The 26,231-nt window shown below is 41.4% G+C and overlaps 1 protein-coding gene across 4 annotated transcripts in view; it reads right to left on the bottom strand.

Moving 5' to 3' along the window:
* Positions 1 to 645: 645 nt before the first annotated feature.
* Positions 646 to 26,231, bottom strand: part of rreb1a (ras responsive element binding protein 1a) — a 51,014-nt gene continuing 25,428 nt past the window's right edge. For 2 of the 4 annotated variants that reach the window (XM_058390710.1, XM_058390695.1), the window contains 11 exons: positions 19,590 to 19,691; positions 19,023 to 19,243; positions 15,004 to 15,093; positions 14,745 to 14,908; positions 10,122 to 10,275; positions 9,827 to 9,972; positions 7,803 to 7,992; positions 5,135 to 7,664; positions 4,821 to 4,985; positions 3,581 to 4,333; positions 646 to 3,483 (listed from right to left, as the gene is read on the bottom strand). In XM_058390710.1, the coding sequence (XP_058246693.1) occupies positions 3,032 to 3,483; positions 3,581 to 4,333; positions 4,821 to 4,985; positions 5,135 to 7,664; positions 7,803 to 7,992; positions 9,827 to 9,972; positions 10,122 to 10,275; positions 14,745 to 14,908; positions 15,004 to 15,093; positions 19,023 to 19,243; positions 19,590 to 19,689 (4,965 nt within the window). In that variant the 5' untranslated portion in view covers positions 19,690 to 19,691 and the 3' untranslated portion in view covers positions 646 to 3,031. The remainder of the gene's footprint in view (positions 3,484 to 3,580; positions 4,334 to 4,820; positions 4,986 to 5,134; positions 7,665 to 7,802; positions 7,993 to 9,826; positions 9,973 to 10,121; positions 10,276 to 14,744; positions 14,909 to 15,003; positions 15,094 to 19,022; positions 19,244 to 19,589; positions 19,692 to 26,231) is intronic. The other 2 variants (XM_058390703.1, XM_058390716.1) reach the window with 2 other exon arrangements.

Genomic DNA, 26,231 nt, shown 5'->3' with positions numbered 1-26,231 from the left:
TGTTGCCGGTTCACCACTGTTCCTTCCTTGGACCACTTTTGATGGATACTGACCACTGCAGACCGTGAACACCCCACAAGAGCTGCAGTTTTGGAGATGCTCTGATCCACCGTCCTAGCAGAACGTCATCAAGATAGGTTCCTACGTCTCAGTGGTAGTGAGGTGGTACAAATTGTAAAATTGTTCATCCGCATAAACCGCACAAATGGCGGCTAAATTGATGTGCGAAGCATGCGGAGGTACACTGGACCAGTGCCTTCAAAAAATAATGGTCCAATTAATCCATTGATGGTGTGACTAACATAATACTACACATTGCTGCCATAATTCAATTTGAGTTTTAAAAAAGGGCATAGATAAAGATAATGGGTCCTAACAGTAGTGAACACCAGGACCTGATTATATTTGGGATACTGAGACTGCATCGTTCGGCATATCCTCAACTCATCAGATAAGCATTTAGATCGAAATATTCAGCAGAATTTATTGATTTGTTTCAAGTGCAGTGGAAATCCTTTCTTCGCATATTAGAAGTCAGAGTAATGTTACAGAAACCCATCACTAAATCAAGACAGCCTGACACGCCTTAAAAATCCTGCAAGAGAAATGCATGTATCTGTAATCAAAGCCGACACGAGACATCGATTTTGCATTAATATAATTTTATTGCTTTAAAGGTTTGATACAGAACAGCTTAAATTTCTGATTTCAAAAAAGCACTCGTGTGAAGAGCAGGAGTAGTGTACCAAAATACTACTGATGATTCTGGTTCTGTTCAAGTCCAATAGAATTACGTTTTATCTGTAGCAGCGATGCAAAGCTCCCTTTAATATCAATCAGAGCCAGGTGGCAAGACGGTAAAGTTTGTAGAGTTTTTGCCATATATGTAAAGGAGAAAGCTCATGAAGGAACCGGGAAAGAACAAACAACCAGGAAAAAGAATATGAAAAAGTGATGAGAGGAATGTGGGTGTGCATGGATTCAGTATATCCATCCCACTCGTTTTTAATTCACAGTCAAGTGCTAGAAGTAGTGATTGACAGTTCAACTTGTTCCAAAATCAAGAGTTGGGGAGAATATTTGCAACTCAGGAAGGTACATTTCAAATAAGCATCATGTAAAAACCCTGAGAGCAAGACAGTGTGAGAAGGGAGGAACAGAAAAATATCCATTTAATAGAACATAAAAAGGTTAACATGCAATTCTACCCTAAAGATTTACCCAACAAACAATAAATTTCACAGTTTTATATGCCTTGTATATCAAAGAAAAAAAACAAAAAAAACAAAACACAAACTCATATCTCATTCAAACTGATATAATAGTGATAATAATGATAGCCAAAAAAAAAAAAAAAGGAGACCACCGAGTCTATAAAACATAAAAACATCTACATAAAGCCTTTGGATCAATAGTGATTATTGCTAGGGGGGAAAAAAAGGACCCAGATCAGCTGGGCTACTAAAGTATTGAATCTGAAACATTTCTCTCTGCAGCATATTTAATACATGGCTTCTCCACATTTTCACTTCTTTACCCACACTGGGCTACAATAAATACATTTAAAACAGTCCGTGTGCATTCTCACCAGAAATATATATACACACACGTGGATACACACGCAACACACACACGTAGCAACCCAGGAAAAGGCATTAGGAGAAACGGAAGTCTCAGAATACGATACGCAGACTGAGGAAGAGATTGCATTTTTCATTCAAGTTCATCCAACACTAGTCTTGTGCCAGTGGCCACTGTGGTGAGGAAATACGTCATCCAATACCGGACCGCTCGTCAAAGAAACGCTCGCTTATTAATACTCTGTTTCATAGCGCTCACACCACAAATGCAAATGGTTTTTGTTTCCTGTGAAAATTTACTGTGGTAGTCGTCCAGTCGGCGAGGACAAATCTGGAAAACGGGCTCGAGCTCGTCGTAATTACTCTGTCAGTTCGCTTTGCTGCTCTTTGAGGTTCACATAGAGGCTGAGGTTTACACATTTGAGGAAGAAAAAAAAAAAAAAGTAAAATGACAGAAATACCCAACTCCACATGTGATCATATGATTGACCTGATATCCTACTACGAGAGATGCTCAGGAGGATGATGGTCCTGGAACTGGTGCTGTAGCCAGACAGGAGGCAGCAGGGTGACAGCTTTCAAGTAATAAGAACAACTAGCTTTTTGGATGCAGGAGGCCTGTCCTAAAACCTCTGGAGAAACACAAGTAAGGCCTGAAGTAGGAGGGTTTTGGAAGACGTTTAAACCTGGACTTGCTTTCTCTTGAGATCTGTTTTGTAAGTGATACTAGAGCTAGAGCCCTTCTTCTTGAGCCTTTTATATATTTAAAACAACAAACACTGCACATCCCTCCATAAAAAAAAGATTTTCTTCCAAAAAAAAAAAAAAAATGGATGCCTGACGTAGTCAGTGTAGCTGGAAAAAAAATCGTGCTATTATAGGCAAATATTGCCCAGATATTATATGCTGAGAGTTGCTGCATATTGCCTAGAGGATTACCCATAATGCAGCTCTGCCTTCCAGAGTGAAGCCTCTTCAACTCACCGTGCCCTCTTTTATGTAATACAAAAGCCAGAATACAATTCACTGTTTCGGGTATTCTGGAGGCCATGTATCGCTAAAGCTAAAAGGTGGATTAGAGTCCATGAACAGCCCTTTGAAATATAAGCGCAATTGGACATATTCCAGTTATGCTTGTATGCACAAATCGTCACACAGTAGTCTCAGTAGCCATGTGCCAGCTTCTTGCAGCCCTCATATGACCATTCTCTGTTCCGTCCCTTAATCATCATACTTAATTGTTCATTTATGTATTGCTTAACGTGGCATTTTCAAAAAAAAAAGATTTTTTATAAAATACTCTAAAAATCAACTAAATCATCTGGTAGTAGATAAAGATATAGCAAAAAAAAAAAGTAGCAAGGCACTTGTAAATGGTCTTTTTGTTGCTGTTTAAAATGTTTTGCAGTACAAAAGTACTTATAGTATGGCACTCGTATGGAGTTACTCTTTCACTCCACCCCGAGCAGAGGTGGCTCGGTGGTAGGGAGGATGCGTTCAATGTCAGGCTTGGAATGGATCTCCAGCAGGCCTTGCAGAAATCCGTGTGGTTGCTCCACCTCTGAGGGTGAATCCGAGGCTAGTTGCTCTGCTGGAGGCTCTTTGGGTGTCTCTGTAGCTGGTTCCGGCTCTTTGCTGAGTTCCGGCTCCCTGTTTGTACTGTAGGCAGACTCTCGCTTTTTCTCCTTCATACTTTCACTCTCGTTTTCAGACGGAGGGTTCGTGCTGGTCGGGGTGGACACCCTTTCGCTAGCTGAGCCCCCACTGAATCCCTCTTCCTCTACAGCTCTTCCCATCTCTCCGTCTGCACCACGGGGTTTCTGGTGTATACGCTGGTGCCTGACCAGGCTGTGCTTCAGGGTGAATGTGCGCTCGCAGGTCTGACACTTGTAGGGACGTTCACCTGAATAAACATGACATTTTGAAGCGTCTATTAAAATGCTGTCTAAGAGAAACTGCACTACAGATTTTAACGCTTGTTCATTTAAAATTGTTCTTACCTGTGTGAGAGCGCATGTGTCTTGTCAGATCCTGAAGGCTCCAGAAGCGTTTGCCACACACTCCGCATATCTTCTTCCTCTTGTCAGTTTTGATCCCAGACAATTCAGCCTCCCCATCACAGCTCTTCGGTTCAGTTGCACCTCCTTCTTCATCACTCCTCTCCCCAGTGTCGTCCTCAGAGCCACTGTCCATCGTACTGCCTGCTCCATCACTTTCTGCCGTCCCATTTCGGTCCACTTTCTCCACCTCGTCCTCTACGTCATCCTTTTTCAGTTCGCAAGACTCGGCCACGTTGTCCACTTTGGAGTCCATGCTGGTGGCGTCGGCTGCACTTTCTAACACGTGAACTTTTTCATGTCGTGCTAGAGTGGCGGCGTATTTGAAGCTCTTGTTGCAGCTCTTGCAGGTCAGCTTGGACTCTTCCTGTTCATGTGAATCACTATCTACAGCAGGAGAGGACCTCTGCTGTTCACCCTCTGAGAATGTAAAGTCAATTAATTTGCTGGCAAAGTTCAGGTCCAGGCTTTTATTGCTGTGTGTATCATCATCATTGACTGTGCTTTTTCTTCTCAATGACTCGTGCACATCCTGGTGTTCTGGCTCCCCCTGGTGGTGGAGAGGCTTTACTGCAGCTGCTTCTGTTGGCTTGGCAGGGGAGGGTTTTTCAGCATCTGATGCAGTTGGCTTTTCAGCTCCAGAATTTGTCAACTCCATTGCCTCACCACTAGGGAGCTCTGTTTCGGACATGCTCTCTGAAACAAAAAAGTTTCAGTAAATTACATTAAACATTGCCAGTGTACACATACAGATTCTTGGCTCACATTTTTATTCCTAAAGAATAAAGAAAATTAAATTAGCAAAATCTTTGATGACATAACAAAATTTAAGTCCCAAAGTAAGTGCAAGACAACATCCAGCATTCCCTAAAATACTGTAGAAAATAAATATGTATTCTAACGAACTGCCTATCTTACAAACAGCAATCTCTAGAGTCAACAATCACAGGCAATAAAGAGTTCTGTACCTATTTTAAATTTTGACTTTTGACTTAATATCTTCAATGGGTAAAGGTCACATTACATAAAGGTTACATTATACACTGATTTCTATGATTAACTATGTTTATCAGAAAATTTCCATCTAGTTCAAGTTTAACCGTATGCTTTTATTGCCTATTATTTCCAGGGCACTAATCTTGATAACGGTAATAAAAGTCTCGATCTCGCCCTCTCTCCATACCTGCACTCTCTGGTGAGCAATCCTCTGTCTCCTTGGAGTTTAGCATGGCACCATTTTGCCGGAGGATTCTATTGGTTACACCGTGTTTGCGTAAAAGATGGCGCTCACAGTTGGACTTGGTTGAGAATAGGGCTTCGCATTTAGGGCAAGGGTACGGCTTTTGACCTAAACCACACAATGAATTGACCAAATTATTCCACAAGTGAAAAAAAAAAAAAAAATTCTAAATTTACCTGACACTGTTTTTTAAAACCTAAAAGATATTGAAGTATACACACTTGTATAAAGACTGTTGAATGAGATTTGCATGTTACCTGTGTGTGTCAGCATGTGGCGTTGGAGTGAGCTGGCCCATGGAAAGACTCTGGGACAGAATGGGCAAGTCATTTTTTGCACAGAGTTTGAGTATGCATTCTTTTTCCCTTTTGACTGTTGAGGTTGTGAGGTCTGCTTGCCTTGCATCTGTTTTTCATCTTTCGTTTCTTTCTTGTCACCATTGCATGACTGTTCTCCCTCTTTCCTTTCTAGCTCCATCATGTTGGTTTTTAAGTAGGTGCTGAATTTATTGGCATTACTGGTGGCCAGCATCTTCTCCACACTGGCAAATTCACCGCTGGACTCTAGGTCGATACTAGGGTCTGTTGAATTCATTGCAGGCTTTTCCCTAGATATGCTGATGGATTGCCTTTTATTGCTTCTTCTTCTTTTGGATCCCTCCTGGAGAAACTCCTCGGCTGAGCTGTCTGAGACAGAATCAAGACCGCCATTAGGGCTGTCTCGTTTAAGGAGATCGGGGGCACCAGAGACAGAGGAGATAATCTGGGCAATAGAGGCCAATGGAGGGAGCTCCTTCACACCAGCAGAATTCGGTTTAGGTAGCAGGGGCTTTAGTCGCAAGGCACGACTTGCTGCACTGGTTGTACCAACGGTGGTCAAGGCAGCAGGAAGCTGGTAGCACCCAAGCTGCTGAGGTTTCTCATCAATGGCTCTATCTGTTTTCAGGCCCAGGGCAAGTGTGTGATCCATTATGTTAAGGGATGTCTGTTCTTTTTTTACTTCTCTTTGCAGCACTGTGTCAGGATTTATCTTTATCTTTTTCTCAGGATTTTTGGGAATAGAGAGATCAATGGGCTCCATGGAATCATCATAAGTGGCAGGCTCCACCTTGATTCTAGGAGAAGCACTGCTGTTTCCAGCATTATTACCTCCTCGATTTTTGTTTGAGAAGTCCAGCGGTTGGTCCTGATCTGCGGCATAGAAACTTAGATCCTCCACTTTAATGGGACGGAGCGAAGCACTTGGTGGCACTCCGTTGACTGAAGAAGGTTTAGGACTCTTTTGAGAAGAAGTCACAGTGATAGCAGCTATATGCTCTTCTATATCCTGCTCTTTAATCTCAGGGTGCTGTTTCAGAAGGTGATGGATACAGTTACGCTTGGCTAAAAAGGCTGCTCCACAGCGTTTACACTCATACGGCTTTCTCTGGAAGCCATTGTGGACACGCATGTGGATCTGTAGGGCTCGGTAGGTCTTAAGGTCCTCACCACATACATGACAGGCGGTGTCACCAGTCTGTTCTAATCCATCAGGCATCGACGTGGATGAGGTGACATACTTGATATTTTTCTCGATTTCCTTCCGGGTGTTCTTCATGTGTTTCTTGCGAAGGTGGCGCTCACAGTTGGCTTTAACAGTGAATGGGTAATGGCAGACTCGGCAGACGTAAGGTCTCTCACCACTGTGGGTGCGTAGATGACGAATCAGTGTGGCTTTGTCAGGAGCAACATAGTCACAAATATTACACTGGTGGGGCAAAATACCCAGATGATATCGCATGTGTGCCTGTAGTACCCCTGAATATGCAAATACCTGGTCACAAAAGCGGCAGGGGTATGACCCTTTGCGACCTGCTCCCTTTTTTCCAGATGGCTCCCTTATCTTTTCTTCTGCCTGCTTAATTTGTTGGTCATCTGTGTCCATGGGAGTGTGGGCATCACCCATGCAATCAGCTTCCATTTGCATTTTTTCAATAGAAGCCTGGTTGCAAGTAGAAGAAGATGAAGATGAAGATGAAGACAGTTCCTTGGCAGCCTTTGGAAACTGGCCAGCAAGTGGTGGTAGACTGGGGCTGATGCAACCTAGTGATGCCTGCTGGGTGCTTAAAAGGGGAGGGGGAGTAGAGGTTGTCATATTGGTCCTGGGAGCCACCAGAGGCTTTGGCTTGAGTGGGGGCATCTGCTTGTAGTTTGACTGCACTGCACTGCATGGTGCCTTGGACAAGGGAGGGGGGCTGATCTGGTTTGGGGCAGCAGAAGCCACTTTGAGGATCTGCTGTATGTCAGCCAGTTCCATTCCAGTCTCGCCACAAACTGGTTTTACTACCATCGCGCCATCTGGCTGGACAAGAAAACCAGTCTGAAATGGCTGTAAAGAAAGAAGTTTGAGTGCCTCGTGCTGGGACAAACCCCGAAGAGATGATGGATCCACCAGAGACAGGCTAATCCCACCAGGAAAGCTAGACTCCTTTTGGATCGATGATGGATCCACATGGATTACACGGATACTGTCTAGAGCTGCTTGAAAGGCATCCTCCTCTGAGGGTACAGGCTTGACCTGAGAAATGTGCTGCAAACCCAGCGAGTCCATGAAGCCACTTTTCTCAGACATGGAGGACTCTGTACTGGCAGGCTGGGATGAAACAGACTCCTCCTTGGCTTCAGAAGTGTCATGTGTGGACTTGTGCAAGTCTAATGCCATACTTAAAGGGAACGCTTTGTCGCAGGTCTCGCACACAAAGCGATGAAGCTTGCTGGTGCAGCGGCGTAGATTGGTTTCACACCAAACCTATTGATTTGAATAAGACAATTACTAAGTATTACTAGTAAACAGCAGCAATGTAAATATCAAATCCTAAAAACTTTAGGATTAACATTTATTTGGTACAGAATATATTTGCAGACTGACATAAATGCAGGTAATTACCTGGGCAATGTGAGGGAATTTGCGACAGGAGAAGTCAATGAAAGCTAGATCATTGAAGCCTAGGGGTATGGAGGGGTTGTTCTGAATGAATGGCCGTCCACTGGCATCTGTTGGCAGCTGCTTATGGATGACTGCATTGTGACGGAGCAAACCTCGATGTGTCCGAAATGAGATGCAACAATTCTCACACCTGAGTGGTAACATATTATAGAACATGGATCTTCATTAAACAGACTGCTTAATCCTTACTACATAATAAAATTAATAAATCAATATCTGTGATTGTTGAGTGAAAAGATGAGTTCAGAAAAACTATAAATCATGCATTGTTTAAATGTAACAGAACTGCAAACAATTAAGTGAAAGTGTGGCGAAAAATTGGGGGGAAAATGGAGATGCATATATAACGAATTATAGCTGGTGATAGATATCTCCAGCAATAACTGACCATTCTCCATTTCTGTTTGTCAAGCACTATGAGAGACAGCTGGCTAGTGTCTATGACGTTGCACACAGCTCTTATCAACAGCCACACCTCTCACCACTGTCCCGAGGTGTCTGTGGTGACCATAAGCTGCTTTATCTAAAAGTGCATGCATGCATGCATGCACAAACACACACACATATATACACACACAAAACGGTGTGACCAGGCCAACAACACAGCAGGTGTGTTTTCACAGTTTGAGGGCTTATATGCACATTTTTGTGAGTGCTAGTCATGAAAAAAAACAAAAAACAGCAATCTGACTTAAACCTGTTTTCCCTTTGTGTTATAAGTCACTGAGACATTTTGTTTATGTTGTGTGTTTCCCAGAGGGAGTCTCATATAACCAAAGTGCTAACTTCCTTTATTACTGGATGCCTCTGAATGTGAGACTGGATGCGTGAACAGTGTACAACTGGGAGGGGCAGATGACCAGTCCACATCATGTGAGCATCCTTTTATTTGAACGCTTGTGGTCTACGCTCAGACGTATTAAGCACCCAATTCACTGCAGCCTAGATCCTCTTAACTAGCTCTCTTAGCTCTAGTGATTACATAGGATTAGTGCTAAATTTGCTCTACTTCCATACAGTAATGGTGCTGTGAACCCGAATCCAGGAGGGCTCACCTCAGAATGAACCAGCTCCATGAAGCTACCCATTAACTTGTGTTCAGAGAAGTTGGTCATTGCATGAGTGAGTTTTAGGGCCGGAGTCTCTGGACTGTGATGTCTCCAAGGATACTCATCCCCACCCCCCAACAGAGAGGTCCAACCGACTGCGTCCTGAAGTCTACTTCTGTGACTCATTAAATCCCCTCACCACACACACACACACACACAACCTCCATGGTACTTTCCCCCCTCCTTCCTCTTTCCTCCCCGAATTTCCTCCCTCTCTCTTCTCAACACCACTCCCTACTCTGGTGCCTAGGGGCCAAATGGGGGGAAGGGATGAATCCGTTAAACTTCTTCTGACTGAGAATGCACAAACACCATTAGGAGCAACTCAGGTATGACCCTTCTCCATTTACTCAGCAAACTTTGAGTTGACCGTGGAGACCTTGAAACATGACAAATAATTCTGCTTCTTTTTCATTCAATTTAGAATTCACAAATAGGATATCAGAACTCTTTCACATGTTTAATGGTGGGGAAAACAAGCTATAGGCAAGCCCGGAAAACAACGCCCCAATTGGTATGCAAAAGGACTCTTTGCTCGGATGTGTTAAATTATGACCATTTCAGCACAAAGAATGCCTTCGTAATCTCCAAGCAACTGCTGCAGTCCTGCCTAAACCTCCAACATCTAATGTGCTTCATCAACACAGCTCTCATGGCTAAGATACAAGAGTCTTTCCATAATGCTATATACATTCTATAAAAAAAAAAGCTGTGGATAAAACCGCATAAATGCATAAATGGGCACTAAGCTCAACTTTTGGGGCTTTATTGTAATCCTGGTGTATGTTCTGTTTGAGTGCATACAAAAGGGGAACACACAAGAATTTTTCTTTTGTGCACAGGTGCTTTTCGAACCTGAGTGCAGTGTCAGGATGGGTTTCCATATGAGTTTCCAGTTCATTTTTGGAGTTGAGCGTCTTGAAGCAGATGGGGCATGGCAGCTGCTCCTCCTGCCCCTTGCTCCCTGTCTGATCATCCACTCCACCATCTTCTAAAACCTGCTATAAGGACAAAGACAGTGCAGTGTCAGTCACACAAGCTATGGGATTTTCAGACACGCATACAGATTTTTAGGCATTTATATTCTATATATTTATATTTAACTTCTTTAAGTAAGAATTAAGGTGTATATAACAGACACAAATCTAACCCTTTTACTGGATGGTTCATCAGCCTGTTCTCCATTGTCACTATGGCTGGGTTTCTTCTTGGAAATAATCGCAGAGGGGCGTTTCCGTTTACCGGCTAATGGTGGGCTGGTGGGGCTGGAGAGGGAAGGATCTTTATCATGGATCTTCATGTGCCTGCGAGTTGAAAAAGATGGTTGAACTTCTCAGTGTGTTTAAAACAAATAAAAAGCATCTTATAAACATGTGACATTTTATAAGGGTATCAAAACCTACATTAGCCTACATCAGCAGTCACGCCTTCTTGAACAAATACATTTCATTGTGACTGAGAATTGAAGTTGATGCCTAAATGACCGACATGGCCTGTATTTGAATGGGAGATTGTTTGCAAATCAGATAAATGTGCCAACTGGGTGGGTTGCTCGTTTGGAGTGCCTGGTTGATGGATAATCTCCAAGTAAGACGGGATCACAGGATCTTTCATGCTTCCTGATGGAAATGGCACCAAGAGGAAAAGCAGTAATGGGCTAAAAACCCCTGCAATTATCCCAGTGCATGTGTATGCCCTTACATGGATAACATGCACAGGAATAGGAAATGTTCCGTGAAGAGACCCAGGGATAAGTCCACTTCATTAGAGTTGTCGGGAATCCAAAAAAAGAGACAGAAAATCATGTTTCTACCCTCAATCGACACCAACATCTGTCTTTTTCATCTACCTATGGGTCCCACGCTTCCATGCCAACGAGAGGTAAAAAGATATAAAACCACCCGACTTGGGCAAAAGATCAAAGTTTACAGAAGGGTTATGTAACAGGCCTGTACTGACAAGAGTGCAAGAAACATGTATTGACTGTTTGCATCTCTTACACATTTCTCTGTTAACCCTCTGTGGCTACATTTTTGTATATAAATTAGATATGCACTTGTGCATATGTGAAAAAGGTCATCCTTCTCGATCTCTGGTCGTCTGAGTTTCAGGAGTTTCATCTTTCACTCAGTAGTTTATTAATAGCAGGCAGAAAATTGGCCACCCATGTGGGGATTTGATTCTTTCTCTGCTCTGGACTCTGACCTCGAGCTTGACAAATTGCAGCAGACCTGCACTGCCAAGTCAGCGAACCAGGATTGGATGGAGATCACCACAGGCGTCCTTCAAGCAGATAAGTTTAAGCGGTTTAATCTGACTGAAAATACTTTTGTAGCAGCAAAGCTTATAAAAATATACAATTTAAAACGGCATTAATAAGCAATCACTTGACCCAGTTTTATTTGTTCTAGACTTCCTGCCCTTGGATCGTGGGTGTTTCTTTAGAAATTATAGGAGTCAGCTAGCTAATCTGTAAAGGATCATAAAACTTGTGGATGCCTCAACAAGTCCATTCCTGACATTCCATCACAGCACCGCACTGTGAAGGCAGGGGGCGCTGTGTTGTCAAATTCCCAATGCAATGTCACACCAAGGGCACTACCCTTAACTCTGTGGCCGTTTAGCAGTGTAACCAACGCTGGAGGAGTTTAAGCAAATATAAGCAGCCAATCTGCTCGCGTGTGGCCGCCCTCCTCTGTCAGTTGTGATCTCTCTCTCTCTCCTTGACAACAGCGACTCCCTCCTCCCTGCCCCCATTTCCATGTGATGCTTTGGCACAAAATGGTGGCCTCCTTGCCAACAACATAGACAACTTCCTCGTGCATCACGGTTTGCGACAGCACGAGAAACACTAACTTGTGTTTACTTTTACATCGCTAGCAGAGTTCACTAATGCACATTAGAATTAAAACAATACTTTTGAACTTGATCAGACGTTGAGTAGGAAAAGGGAGGAAGATTATATTCTTACAGCCACACAAACACACCGAGAGACAAGAACGCAGTAAAGGGAGGCAAACAGACCAGTTTCTCAACTCATCACTCATCAGCAAGCATAACTCTCAGCAGCTCTTGTCTGATTAACAGCCTCATGGTGAAAACCAGGTTCATATTTCTCTTTTTCAATGTTCATTCAGGTGAAAACTGTTGGGGATAATCTCTCTCTCTCTCTCTCTCTCTCCCCCCTCCTCCATGTCTCAACACCTTCAGCCCCTGAGCCTCAGGGAGGATGTTGGTGCTTGCCCCTCCACCACCTCAGCCTGGTGGTAGAAGATACCACATGTGAAACAACGGAGAGGGAAGCTTTTCAAAGATGTCCGTTTCCTGCGCACAATCCTTCTTTCATAATAAACTGTCTCTGTCCTGAGCACATTCACAAGTACCTCAAATTGCATGCACACACACACACACACGCATTTACACCAACGCCCATCTACTATCTCAGTTGCACACTTGTCTCACTTGTCTTGTGTGTAACCCATGCAGGCAGGGTGGTGGTGCATCATCAGGGTGAGGTTCAGGACTGAGAAAGTTTTTGTTTTTTTGTTGTTTTTTAAATGGAAGCCTGATGTTAATGAAATAACTTTCAGCAAAGATGTTTTGTGATGCATCACAATATAGGTCACACACTATTATTTGTTTTTGTGTATATCATCACAGTGAGTAACACTGACTGTACCCTGCTGACACACAATTTAAGGGTGCCATAATGTTGAATGTAGATTACATTTATGTCATACGGTACATTTCACGGATGTTTAAAAATACGTCACATGATATGAACGAGAATGGAATACGATGATTGTACAACGACGATGCCAACATGCCTTCATGTAGTCTGTTAACTTTTTCATGAATGAATTTTGGGGAAAAAATTATTAAAATTATTTTACTCTGCATCAGACTCTGGCGACTGCGAATCAAAGTTCATTGCATTGTACAAAAACTCTGAAGCATTTCTATTCAATTTTTAATCAACCAGATATTTTTCATTTCCATCTTTATTAGAAGTGCACACACATACACACTGCATACTCTGTTTAAACATTCCCCTACTCAACCATTTCTGACTAACCTCGTTAGCTAATGAAAGCCTTTCAATAGCCAATTAGCTGTGTTAGAAGAGTGAGGAAGCTGCTCAACGTTGCTGCACTGCCGAACCAGAGTTAGAGAAAAGGAATTTCAGATCGTTATCTCTTCACAGTGCACTGACGCCTGGTTTATGCTTCTGCATCCGTGTACAAGTGAACACGTGAAGGTATCATGTACCTTAGTAGTCACACTGGTGTTCATATTTGTATGAAAACATTAATGGGTCCACTAAAGGCAGCTGTTTATTTCTGGTTCTAAGTCAATGAGACTATATTAGTAATAATAAGCCCAGCCCCCTGCATGCCATCCCTGAAAGGCTCACCTCACATTCATGATCTCTACCAGATAAACAAGAATTATATAAACAATATTACTCAATATTACTCAGAAACCCATGATGTATCATGAAAACAAGCCTTCTACCTCAACCAGTCAGCGTTCTTATGTAGCACTAATTCAGTACTGTAGACACCCTTACACCCCTCCCCTCTGTGTCCCAATGCAAAACCGCTTCAACGGAGAAATATAAACCAGCCCTGACTTGTCACATCTACCAAGTGCCTTAAGAGTGGAGCTAGAAAATGTGAGGCACTAAGAATCTTGCATCAGAGTGGGAGATGTCTCCTTTACACACACACACACACAAATGCTGAATCCTCCAGGATACACAGTCATTGCTAATCTTGGGATTAGTCCTCATTGTTGAGAGCCTAAGCATGAGGCAGAAAGCCACAGGTGTCTGTCTGGATGGTCCAGTTCACTCACTCATATCCCTGTCTCACTCTCTCTTTGTCAAACACACACACACACTCATACTTAACCACCACAGATGAGTCACCTGTACAAATACTCGGCAGCACTGTTCAGACGTGTGCTCTTGCCTCCGTTGACAAACTGTTTCAGCGTTTCCCATCATTATAAACCAGACTGTTTTTAATGGAAATGTTTCACGGTGTTGTCTTGAGTAATTTGTCAATTTGGTCCCTTCTCAACTAACAGTGGTTTGTTTCTATTTGGACAGAGCTAGTTTCAGACTAAATCTTTTGAGATGTGTGTGTGAGAAAGTGTAGGGTCTAAAAACGTTCTCACCAAAGTCCTTTAAGACCATTAGTCTGGAATCTAGAACTTGGAAGTGTGCAAATCGAGCGAACACAAAGATGTGGTGATAAATGATGACTATGTTCATTAATGATATGAATAAAAGATTTTAAAACAGCACTATTATTGTGCTCTGCATTTTCCATTTCCTTTTGTTTCTCACTTCAGATATGCAGAACACACTGCATTCCAACTCTATTCTCCACCACCTATTTTGCATACTGCATGTTAAACGCTCCCAACCTGTAAAACAGCATATTTGGTTCATTTCCTGATGAATCATCTTCTCGCTGCAGTTAAAAAGTGTCAGTCCATTTCAAAGTCTCTATTCAAAATGAGTTGTGTTCACACCTGCCCAATCATAATAGGAAGACCTGCATAAGTAAAAGAGCCAAAAGATACAGCATAGCAGCATCCATCCTAGCTTAAAGTCTCTAAAGGAGAGCGTTATATCAGACACATCATTGCTGAAAGCCTCACACACACATACACAGAGTAGCTTCAGATGCCCTGAGAAGAACGGTGCTATGGTAGCCTTCTTGCCAAACAAAGACTTGAAAAAGGTGGCTGCAGTGTCTCTGACCTGTGCATGTTGCCGTTGGTGGTGAAAGTCTGGTTGCACACAGAGCATTTGTATGGCCTCTCGCCGCTGTGCACCAACATGTGGCGGTCCAGAGAACTGGCCGAGCTCAGGCACTTTCCACAGATACTGCACGAGTGATCTGAAGTGCCGGCTTCAGAGTTATGCTGAAGAGAGAGAAAGAGGGTAAGAAAGAAGCCTCACTAATGTGGTAGAATTTTAATTGTGACTTAAAACATATACACGTATGAGTGTGTGTTACCTGGCGAATGTGCATCGTAAGCTGGTGCTGGTTTTGACAATTTTTGTCACACAGTGGGCAGATGAGAGATGAGGTGTCATCCTTGGCATCCTAAAACACAGATATAAACATCTCCCTTAAATGTGTTGTGTGGTTAAAAATATCCATATATTCTATGATATAATATTCTAAAACAGTGAAACAATGCAGGTAGGTCAATGGCCTTGGATCACCTGCCAGACTGGCAGATCCTAAATTCAGAACCAAAATGAAATGGCTGTACAAATCCAAAATTGACAGAAGATCAAATAGAAGCCCCCATGTCTACTTTGGTGTGTTCTAAAAACAGACAGGAGTATGGGTAAAACCCCATCTGGTGGCCTTGTCGTCTGTCCTTGACTGTTTCACTGATCCTTGCTGTATGTATAAGATTCTGGGCTAAATAAATACTCAGCTAGATAAAAAAAAAAAAAAAAAAAAGAGAGTTTGACAATCTGGCCTCTCATCCACTTGCGTGACTGCTGTTCTATGGGATGGTCTGAGCCTACAAAATGAATCCAGATATTTATCCCTTTTTATCAGTGTGAAGTCAGACTGCAACAATCTTTAATCCATGTAGAACTCTATGTAAACACACCATGCAACACTTTCTTTCATTCTAAAGGGTTTAATTCTACTTTTCTTTTAACCGTATTCATTTCAACAGGATTGCCTTTTTTTACATTTTGTGGCCATTCAGGTTAAAGGGACATTTTTGTGAATGTGTGTCAAACGAGCATCCTGTGTGTGTGTGTGTGTGTGTGTGTGTGTCTGTGTGTGTATTCCTCTTTCACCTTGAGTGGCAGATCATTGTAACCCAACACCATGTGCTCCCTCCCACTAATGTTGACAATAGAGCAGATCATTAACTCTGAGTTTGATGTGTAGCCCTGCTCGACTCTTACTGCACTCCCACAAGGCCACAAACAGGTTGAATGCCATGCCATCACACACGCACACAACTCCAGAACAAAAATCATTCAATGCATGCACACACACACACACAATCACACTATCAGTATCTCCGAAAATATACCATTGATCAGTTGCCAAAAATTAGGCAATAATTTTCCTAAACAGTTTTACTGGCCTTAGTAGCATCAGTCACATGTTCCCCTTAAAGTTAAACAATCAGGACTAGAAGGAACACAAAGAATCACTGTCCTTAAATAAAATACTTATGTTTTATGCGCTTTAGAATCAAAGAGCTGACAGTCTTTACTGGCCTCTCACAGGCCAAGCCCTTAAGTGAAGAATTCTTTGATGCAGGTCTAAGAATGGCATCTTTCTATATTTATCTGTAATAAAATAAATACAAATCTAGCAGCGAACTCTATGTGATGAGACATGCTGCTGTTCTGCAGGAAGAGTTAAAACAACATGGTAGTTTATGATGACTTCCACACACAGACCAGTGATTATCAGACAGCAAACTCAGATGATTCAAAAGGACCAAGGTCTCAAGCTAATCATTTTATTTTTTCCAAATATGTACTCTGCGATGCTTTTTTATTTATTTTAGTTAAAGGTAGAAAATGTTGAAAAGGTAAAACTATTAGAGCTTCCAGATGGGTCCCCTATTTGTGTAAATACATGTGTTTTAACCAGTGTGTGTGTGTGTGTGTGTTTGTTTTAATGACCATGTCAGAGCTGAGCTGGTCCTTTATGCAAGTTTGCATATCCTAATTTAAAGCCTTTAAATGTCCTTTAAGGTCCCACAATCTACATTTACTTGCATCAATATTAGTGTAGAAATGTTTAATTAAAAAAAAAAAAAAGATAGGCAGCTAAAGATTTCTAATAACATGAGGGAAAAAAAATCTTATGGCGCAATGAATAAATAAAAATGAAATGAAATCCTTACGCTAAAACTGCCTTTCCTTCTCAAGTAATTAAAATGCTAATTTTAATGATTATGGCAGGCGTGCTACCTAACAGTGTGAAAATGTATGTTAAAGCCTGTTGTTTATCCATTCATCTATTTCAATGAGAAAACTTTAGAGGAGTAGTTTTTTCTGGGGGAAAGAGGGGGCTGAGTGGGTACCAAGGGGTCAGAATTAACACCTGTTATCCCCACATGAGGGCACTTACAGGCCTGGAGTGCACGCTTTAATCGGCACCATGTGATGACGAGCTGCGTGTACAAAAGGAGGATTGAGGGGCTGAGGACCATGTGTCCCACCGCTTCAACACATGAGGACACTCTGTCTGCATGAACACACACTCTCACCTGCGTCATCCCAACCGCTCTAAATGCAGAAACACACGCACACACGCACACACACACACCTGCTACTGATCCAGTGAACTATACAAGAGCAATGCTGCATCGTTCCAGCTGACGTGGTAAAATATGGCCTACGGTTTAGCTGTGCCCGTATGCTGTCTATCAGCTGCAAGACTCTTGCCAAGCTGCTGCTCTGATGGACATCTCGTATATCTGTCGAGCTCACTTGCACGTTTGAAACACCAGACACCAGTGTAGAACACCGTCATTATCCCCCATCCTATTGCGTATGTCTGGTTAATGACTTTACAGTATGGGTAAGGAACACAAACACATCAGTACACAGATCATGTACTTTTATGCAGTGCTCTTCAGCAAAGAAATTCTAAATTAAAATCTAACAATTCTGTACAACTCTATAAAAGAATCTTTAACTTGTGATAAACATGATAGTTTAAACAAAAGATCTTTGTCCTGATAGATGCGATGTCTCATAATATTACTACCAGGGCAGACCAAGAAATGTTTTACAGTCAAAGTAGTTTTACAATACATGACATTTTAATGGTTCTTCACCCTTCAGTAAATCCATGGGTCAGTCTGGTGTGGCCTTTATGACACCTTGTGTACACCACCTGGTTATGTCTATATTTAATGTCGACACTGCATATTTTTTCAACTATTATTTTATTTTAAATACTTTGTTATTATGCCATTCTCCCCATTCTGCTTGCCATTTGTCCCATATGTGATGGCTGATTACAGTCTTGAGGTCATAAGGTAGGATTTTGAATTGTTTCATGTTGATTTGGGGGAAAAAGACAGTTCCGTGAACCTGTAGAAATGATGTTCTTAATATACTACTAATTTGACTATACTGTCTTTCTAGCAATAATAATACACCATAGTATTATTTCTAAAGATTTAGTCTTAACTTGGATTTGAGGCTACACTATGACTTGTTATATAGAGTCATATAGGTGTCCTAAAACTAGTTACATTCAAACAATGCCATATAAATCTGTTGGTTTCAACATGTAAACTTGTAATATTTATTTATCTACAAGTCATATTTCCCCACCCGGACTTTCCACTCCATTTTGGTTCTTCCACTTGCCCTCTAAGCTGCAACCGGACAGGTCAGGTGATTAAGATTTGTACTGAAAACTGTCTGCTCTGACGGTCCTGTTCTGACCACCTAGTGACTTCCCATATGTTTACATGTATAATAAGTGCTGGCCTAAAATGTCTCTTTTCCCATGGTTACGTCACCTGTGTCAGATTTTGATGTTTGATTTAGTTTACTTATCTCAGAGTTTACAGAAGCCCACTGTATAGCTGAGGCGAGTGGTGTAAATGTAATCAGCAGAAATACGCTGATAGGTTTTACAGGCTGGAAATGAGCAAACAAAAGCTTCTGTGAAAGTGAGTTTAATAAAGCTTTGCATGTGGGTACAAGCGAGTATGATCTCACTTACGGTTCCTTAAGGGTTCTTTTAAACAGTTCATTGTTATCGCTTTCAAAATGAGTTTGACTTGGGACCTTTTCTGAAAGGAAACACTTTATGCAAGCCACAGAACAAAACTATTGTGCTCGAAAGAACTTTTTTTTTTCCTCCAGCAGTGTGTATAGATGCTTCGGAGAACAGGCAGCATAGCTTATTCAAGCTGGTTTGTGTGAATGAGAGCATGAGGCTATTATATATATATATATATATATATATATATACATACACACACACACACACACACACACACACACACACACACATACCTGACCCTTCCTGCCGGAGCGGCTGGCGCTGGGGCTCTTACTGGAAGTTTTGGTGGGGGTTTTGTTGGAAACCTCCACTCCTCCATTAAGCTGAGCTGCTTTCATCACAGTGCTCATCATCGATGTGATAGACGACAGGTCTGCTCCATCCGCTCCCTCTTTCCCTGCCTCCACTCGGATCTGTGCATCGGCTACGCTCACCGCCGACTTTCTCTGACTCTCTGAGGAAAAATCGCAGATGGTTTGCTGATGTGGAGTGTCACAAACATGCAGTGTAACATACCTGTACAACATCGCTTAATACGCAAACATTTATGCATCATATAACATTGCTAATGCCATGGGTAATATCAGTAGACCTACATCAACAGACAACCTCATTGTTGCTTCTCAAGTAGATTTTCACGTCTACTTTTTTTTAATAAAAACAATTGTTGCGTTGCCCATTTGTTAGTGTATGTTGTTTGTTCCAACTTTAGGGTGAGCAATTAGCATGGTTTAATTATACGTCACGATTCCACATTCAAAATGATATTTCTCGACCAAGTGTGTGCCAGCGTGTCTTACCAGTGTGTTGATCTGTTTCCTCTGTCTGCTTGGCCTTCATGGTGCTGATGGCAGTGCTGACCTCCTCCCCTGACTTCTTCTCTTCTGTTGAACTATCCATCACTGCAACACAGAGATAAGAGATGTTTAGAAAGGAAAGATGAGAGAAAGATTGTGCATGGACATGTTTAGAGGTCTTCATAAACTTGCACTATAAGCAAAACCGTTCAGAACATGTGCCAGAGTCAGCAAAGTGAGTTAAGCAGAGAGTGAATAGTGGGAACTTTTTTTTAATATATATCTATTAAGGAGTTGCTTGACTAATCTTTTACACCCGTCATCAAACCAGAGGACAGCTTTGAAAAGTCAGCACTGGAAGTCTGAAACATTAAATTTTCCAGAGATGCGTGCCTCAAAGTACAGAATTTCCCATTGCCTCAGATGTGAGACAGATCACACACACTGACATGGAGCTGGCGCTCTGGGTGCTTTATGACCTCAGCACCTGACTGTAGAGCATACGAGAGAGAGAGAGAGAGAGAGAGAGAGAGAGAGAGAGAGAGAGAGAGAGAGGACAAGCACATGAGTGTGTGCATCTGTCTGTCTCATGACATGACAGGCATGGAAGATTCTATCACAAGCACTGGGGTGCTATCACAAGAGGTCAAAATAAAAAATTGTCCCCAGTGAATCCAGAGTGCTTTACCCCCCATGTTAAAGGAACAAAATTATTTGAGGCACAGATCTGTTTTTTTCCTAATCCTAAAATAGAGAGATGTGATTGGTTGAAACTAATAACAGCATCATTAAACCAGATGGGTTTGTAGATTAAGTACTTAGTGCTTTCATAGGAGGCAACACACACACACGAGTAGAGTTACAAAAGAAAAGTCCCGTAAAAAAGAGAGACAAAAACATAGACTAATGTAGAAAGATGACAAGACAAGAGGGAAAGAAAAAGAGAGAAGAGAGAGAGAGAAGAGGGAGCACAAGAAGAGAGGTGAAGTAACAGGCTTCTCCCTCAACTAATTGCAGTTTCCCGTTTACAGCCCCACAGGAAGCTCTTCTCCGGTTCAGGCTACTTCCTCCTCACCAGAGAGTGGAAACAGACGGACAAAGAGATGGAGTGTGCGTGTGTGTGTGTGTGCTGGTCAGTGCAGATGATGAGAATGCCATGACACTGCAGCATGATGGATGTGCTCATCACAGATGCTACTCAAAAAAAACAGGACAAACGCTAGTGAATTCACACGTGCTTTAACTGGATGTAGATCAGAGCCACAGTCGGGTCTGCTCGATTCCCGCTCACATTTACACAACAGTAATGAACTGGGAGTAGGGATGGGTGATGTGGCAAAAATCTCAACTATATCTGCCAGAAAAAATAATTCAATAATATATATATATACACATATCTATATCTATATCTATATATATATATATATATATATATATATATATATCTACTTATATATATATATTTATATATATATATATATATATATATATATATATATATATATATATATATATATATATATATATATATATATATATATATACTGATTTTCACTTTAAAATAAATATATATATATATATATATATATTATATATATATATATATATATATATATATATATACTTATATATATATATATATATATATACACATATTTATATTTATATATATATATATATATTTATTTTTAAAGTGAAAATCAGTGAAAACAGTTTGCTTATGCTTTTATTTAACTTTATTTATTTAACTTTAATTTTTTTTTATAAATTAAAAGAACCTGTCACTAAAAATGAGGAAAATTTTAGCTGAAAATTTCAGTGCAAATTTTTTAAGCTTGTAATATTTATTTTAAATAATGTTGGAATTAAACATCAAACCTACAGTATTTCTGCTGGTGAAATAAGATCTGTGTGTATTAACATACATTTTTTCCATTAAAAAAACCAAACAAAACACAAAACAGTTCAGAGTAACTTGCTAACTAGTTTGTAAAACGCTTTGAAAAGCACTGCTAGAACAACTTTCTAATAACGGCATAAAATATGGTGCTTAGCTGGCTTCTGTCCAATGCAATGCCATTTGTATTGTCATCGCTAGGAAACCAGCAATTTATCTTCATAATCTAAAATAAATTGCACAAAAAGTCTTTATTTCTGTAATCAAGTTTGATGCAACACTACACAGTGTGCTTTCTGGAGTCAGCAAGAGAGTCTAATAAAATGCAGATCTTCTTCTCAACTTAACAGTAGAGAGAGAGAGAGAGAGAGAGAGAAACAAAACAGTATAGACCCTAGATACTCTGTATCTAAAAAGTACTTGTGTAATAATATCGTCAGAGAGGAGGATCTGCTCAGTGGTCCACTAGCTCGGTGGAGGGGATGAGGGGATGTGCTCGTTCACCACACTGGCACTTTTACAGCCTGTAAAATGAACGGCAACAGATGATGGGAAGAGAAGAGGGGGTGGGGGCAAAGAAGTGATGTACCAAATCGAAAGAAAAAGCTGAACATAAATCATATGACAAACTGTCCAATTAGGGGAAGTGTAGAGAAAAGACGAGTTCATGTGGACCTGATGTAGAGGATGTCCCAACACTGGGGCAGGTTTGGAGTTGTGTGGGAGGGAGAGAGAGAGAGAGAGAGACTTGTTATTAGTTTCTTGCAGCTTAGCCAGGAGAAAGTTTGAGAGTGGGGGTGCTACTGTTACTACATCTGTTCCCACCCATCACTCTCGCTGAACCACAACACACACACATACACATAGATATACTGGTTCTTAAACATACTTGTAAGAAGAAACCATCCACAGGTGACACTACAAAGGTCATGCAGAGAGCAATATGGAGGTGTGTTTGTGTGTGTGTGTGTGTGTGTCTTTGTATTCAGTAAAAACAGAGGCACATGAGGCTGGAAAAGTCCTCACATGCTGCCAAACACTCTGGAAAAGAATGCCCCCTTCCTCACCACAGCACCCTCCCTCCCTCGCCCTCACCCTCGCTCTCGTTCTCTCGCGCTCTCTCTCAACAAGCTGCACTGGCATGACTACACTCACGGCACAGCCAAAGCATCGCCGACATAACAACTGATGCATGAAGGAATCTATGAAGTGCTCAGTTGGATTACAATCAGAAAACCTTGTCTCTAACAATTTCCCCAAACCAGAGTGAGCTCTCTCCAGAGGGTTGTACAAAGATCCCAGTGAGGCTGCAACGTCAGGGGAAGAATTAAAGCAGCCAAAGTGCATTGTTTCCTGACCACCAAATTTCAGCTGTCATCAATAATCATGGACGATTTTTCCTAACGGGGTGGGGACTTGGTGTGCACGAGCTCCTCTGTAGTTGCCAGCCGTTTCTCGCGTGAAACACTTTCCATCCTCTGTAGAAGACTCTGACTCCCTGTGAAGCCGAGTGGAGGTGAAGGAAGTCTGTGGTGGGGGTGATGGAGGTGTGAGACCCCTCACCGGAGGAGCTTTAATGATTAGACCTGCCTTTTACTGACGGCTCATTCAGGAGATAAGATTCCCGCAGTGCTAAATCATCCTACACACATAAACCATAGAGGGTGCAGACGAGTTAAAAGCCGTTTGATTACGTTACATACCGGAGTGTCAATACAAAGAACAGAGAAATTTCTGGAAGCACATCACTTGCCATGGACGATACGCAATGAATACATCTCAGGACATGTTTCTGAGAGTGGTGTTTATTTTAAATGAATAACCTCACTACCAAAAGCAAAAATTATTTAAAGTAACAAGAAGGTGATAAAACCTGAATGCATTCTTTCTTCTTCATTTTTAACTATTATAAAAATTTATTCCTGACATAATTATTAACATCTCTGGCATTTTCTCGACCAGGAGGCTGTGTGTTAAACGAAAACTATGTTACATTTGTCTTAGCATCATATATTAATAAAGCATCAACTGCAATAAAGGATGTTTTCTGTTCTCCAGTGCTGTTACATGTGACTGTGCCACATGCAAAACACCACCTGGTTATTTATTAGACTAGCTAACCTTCATTCCTAATCTAAATTTAACCATAAACACTGGCCAAGGTCCAAAATTGCAGCTTGGCCCCCCCCTCATTAGAACTATCAATTCTCATTGCGTGCTAAACTTTTTCCTTCGATGCTCAAGAATGGAACAGCTCCAGGAGAAATGCATATAGGTTGTTTTAGTAGCTGTCCTGCTTGTCTGAAGTTCCCAGGCTGGAGCTGCTGCGAGCTTTTTCTAAACCTGGCTGATAGACAATGGCTCAGAGCCAAACTGCCGAAAGTGACACATGCACTTCAAAGCTAACAGGAGCGAGGATGGCGCTGGTGTGTGTGTGTGTGTGTGTGTGTGTGAGTGTATGAGGGTGTGGGGAGGGAGGTGCTGTATGCTTTTACCTGCTGAGAGGAGAGCACCCACATGTGAAGAAGTGAGAGATGAGAGGAGGAGGAGGAGAGGGGGGAGAAGAAAAGCAGTTTTTCCACTGCACTTTTAAAAACAATAACGGACCCAAACAGGCGCCATCTGATCTCAGAATGTTAGTTCATTTTTCACCCGTGTGACAGCACCCTTCCCATTATTATAGTGCTTAGGGACATTTTTGAGATAAACTAATGAAAGATGAATTTGAATTAATTGCGTCGCCTTTTGACTTAAACTCTACAGAACATGCTTATATTAGACTTATTATATATATATATATATATATATATATATATATATATATATATATATATATATATATATATAATGTAAAAAATAAATACATAAAAAGATTTAAAAAAAATTTTGAAAATCCTTAAAGCTGCAATAAATATATATACATGTTCTAGTCAGTTCTGGGAACTTAAACTGAAACTCTATCCAGGTTGAGAAACAAAACAACCCAGTGTTGTTTTTCATGCCACAAACATGGCACCAAGAAACCAGACTATTCTAAGCTTCCTTTTTTTTTTGTAAACTCACTGTCTGTGTACATGGTCAACTGCAGTATAATGCATATGCGAAACCAACCAACACTGAACAGTACCCTGCTGTTAGCTGCTCTTTCGCCTGGTTCTGTGGATACCGTACAAGTGTTTGTTTTCTTAAGCAACAAAAAAGTTTCCTCAAAACTTTAATTCTGGATTGGTGGCCAGCAGGGAAAATAATTTAGTCTTATGGTAGCAAAAAAGCTCAAAATAAAGATGAAATGTTCATCACGATGAGAGGGAAGGAGGGAGGGGTGAAAAGGGGGAGAAAGAGAGTGAGAGAAAGAGAAAGAGATGTGTAGGTTGGGAGTAAGGGTGAGGGGCCTGCGAGGCCGCAGATCCGGTGACCATATGTTGGCTATTTATTACAGCCTCCTGTGTGTCTGTCTTGACACCATGTTTCTCAAAAAGACTCAGGGTAGAAAAGGCAGAGAGGTGGTGGAGGGGAGGATGGATACAACCCCACTCAAATAGTGTTGTGTATCAGTAACACAAAGCAGAAGAGTGTGAGGAGATGGAGGAAGGAAGCTGCCCTTGCCCTCCCTCCCTCCCTCGCTCACTCTCTACCTCCCCCCTCTTTCTCATACAGTATTAGAGAAAGAAAGCTGGCTACAGCAACTTCACTGTAGCATAGCCCCCAAAACCTGCTAAAGATACAGTTCAGTTTTACCACAACATGGCAGGGAACACAACACGTATGTGTGTGTGTGTGTGTGTGTGTGTGGTTAAGGTCCTATAGGAAAGCTGGAGTCATCCGTGTCTGCTGCTGCTGTTCTCTTGTCTCCACTGAGTCACTGTGTGCTACCGAGGCCCGCACACGCCTGCATCCTGCCTCGACATGCCAACACTCTCTCTCTCTCTCTCTCTCTCACACACACACACACACACACCCCCACACCAAGTACTGGGGAAATCACTCCAAGCTTCTAGTTAACTTGCTTTGCACTCAAAGTAGTTAAGCTACAACAATGCTTCCATTATAATACTGACAACAGAAGGAAACTACATTTCGAGTTCCACTAAAAAGAAAAACATGACTTTTATACGATAACACCTCACTTTCTAATTCTACGGAATAGTGTTTTAGTTGGGTTTTTTTTTAACACCACACTCAACTCTTGGATAGTCCTCAGATAAGAGCTCGGTTCAATAATATCCAAGATGTTTTAAAAAAAAAAAAAATGCTTTGTGAAAATCATTTTCTTACTGCAATCACAGGACAGAAATACTGCTCACCGCCATATCAGAAACCGACAGAACAAAACGAAAAACAAATGAAGTCGCCGGCGAGACGGCACTGCCTAACTTATCAAAACGAATTAATTAGGGGGGAACAAAAGAATGGAGCTTGCAAAAATAATAAACTCTTTAAGAAATAAAAATATATATATTTAATAAAATTTAGCATCCAAAAAGCTACTGTTACTGTGAATGAAACCTGTAACATCTCTTACAGGGAATTTATCCAAGTGTAATTATGTTAAAACATTCTTGAGAAGCATCGATTACTGGAGAACAGAAAAATCTAGTAAAGTAATAATGAAATGAACGTTAGTACAATAGAAAATACCACATTATTGGTAAATGATGTTAAAGTATTGCTAAATTTAACTGTAAGCCAGCAGCTCCTTCACACACACACATAAATGGATGAGCCAGTCTTCCACACTTACTCCCAAG

The sequence above is a fragment of the Hemibagrus wyckioides genome, linkage group LG01, assembly GCF_019097595.1.
Source record: "Hemibagrus wyckioides isolate EC202008001 linkage group LG01, SWU_Hwy_1.0, whole genome shotgun sequence".
Taxonomy (NCBI): domain Eukaryota; kingdom Metazoa; phylum Chordata; class Actinopteri; order Siluriformes; family Bagridae; genus Hemibagrus; species Hemibagrus wyckioides.
This window is presented reverse-complemented; position numbering and strand designations above follow the sequence as displayed.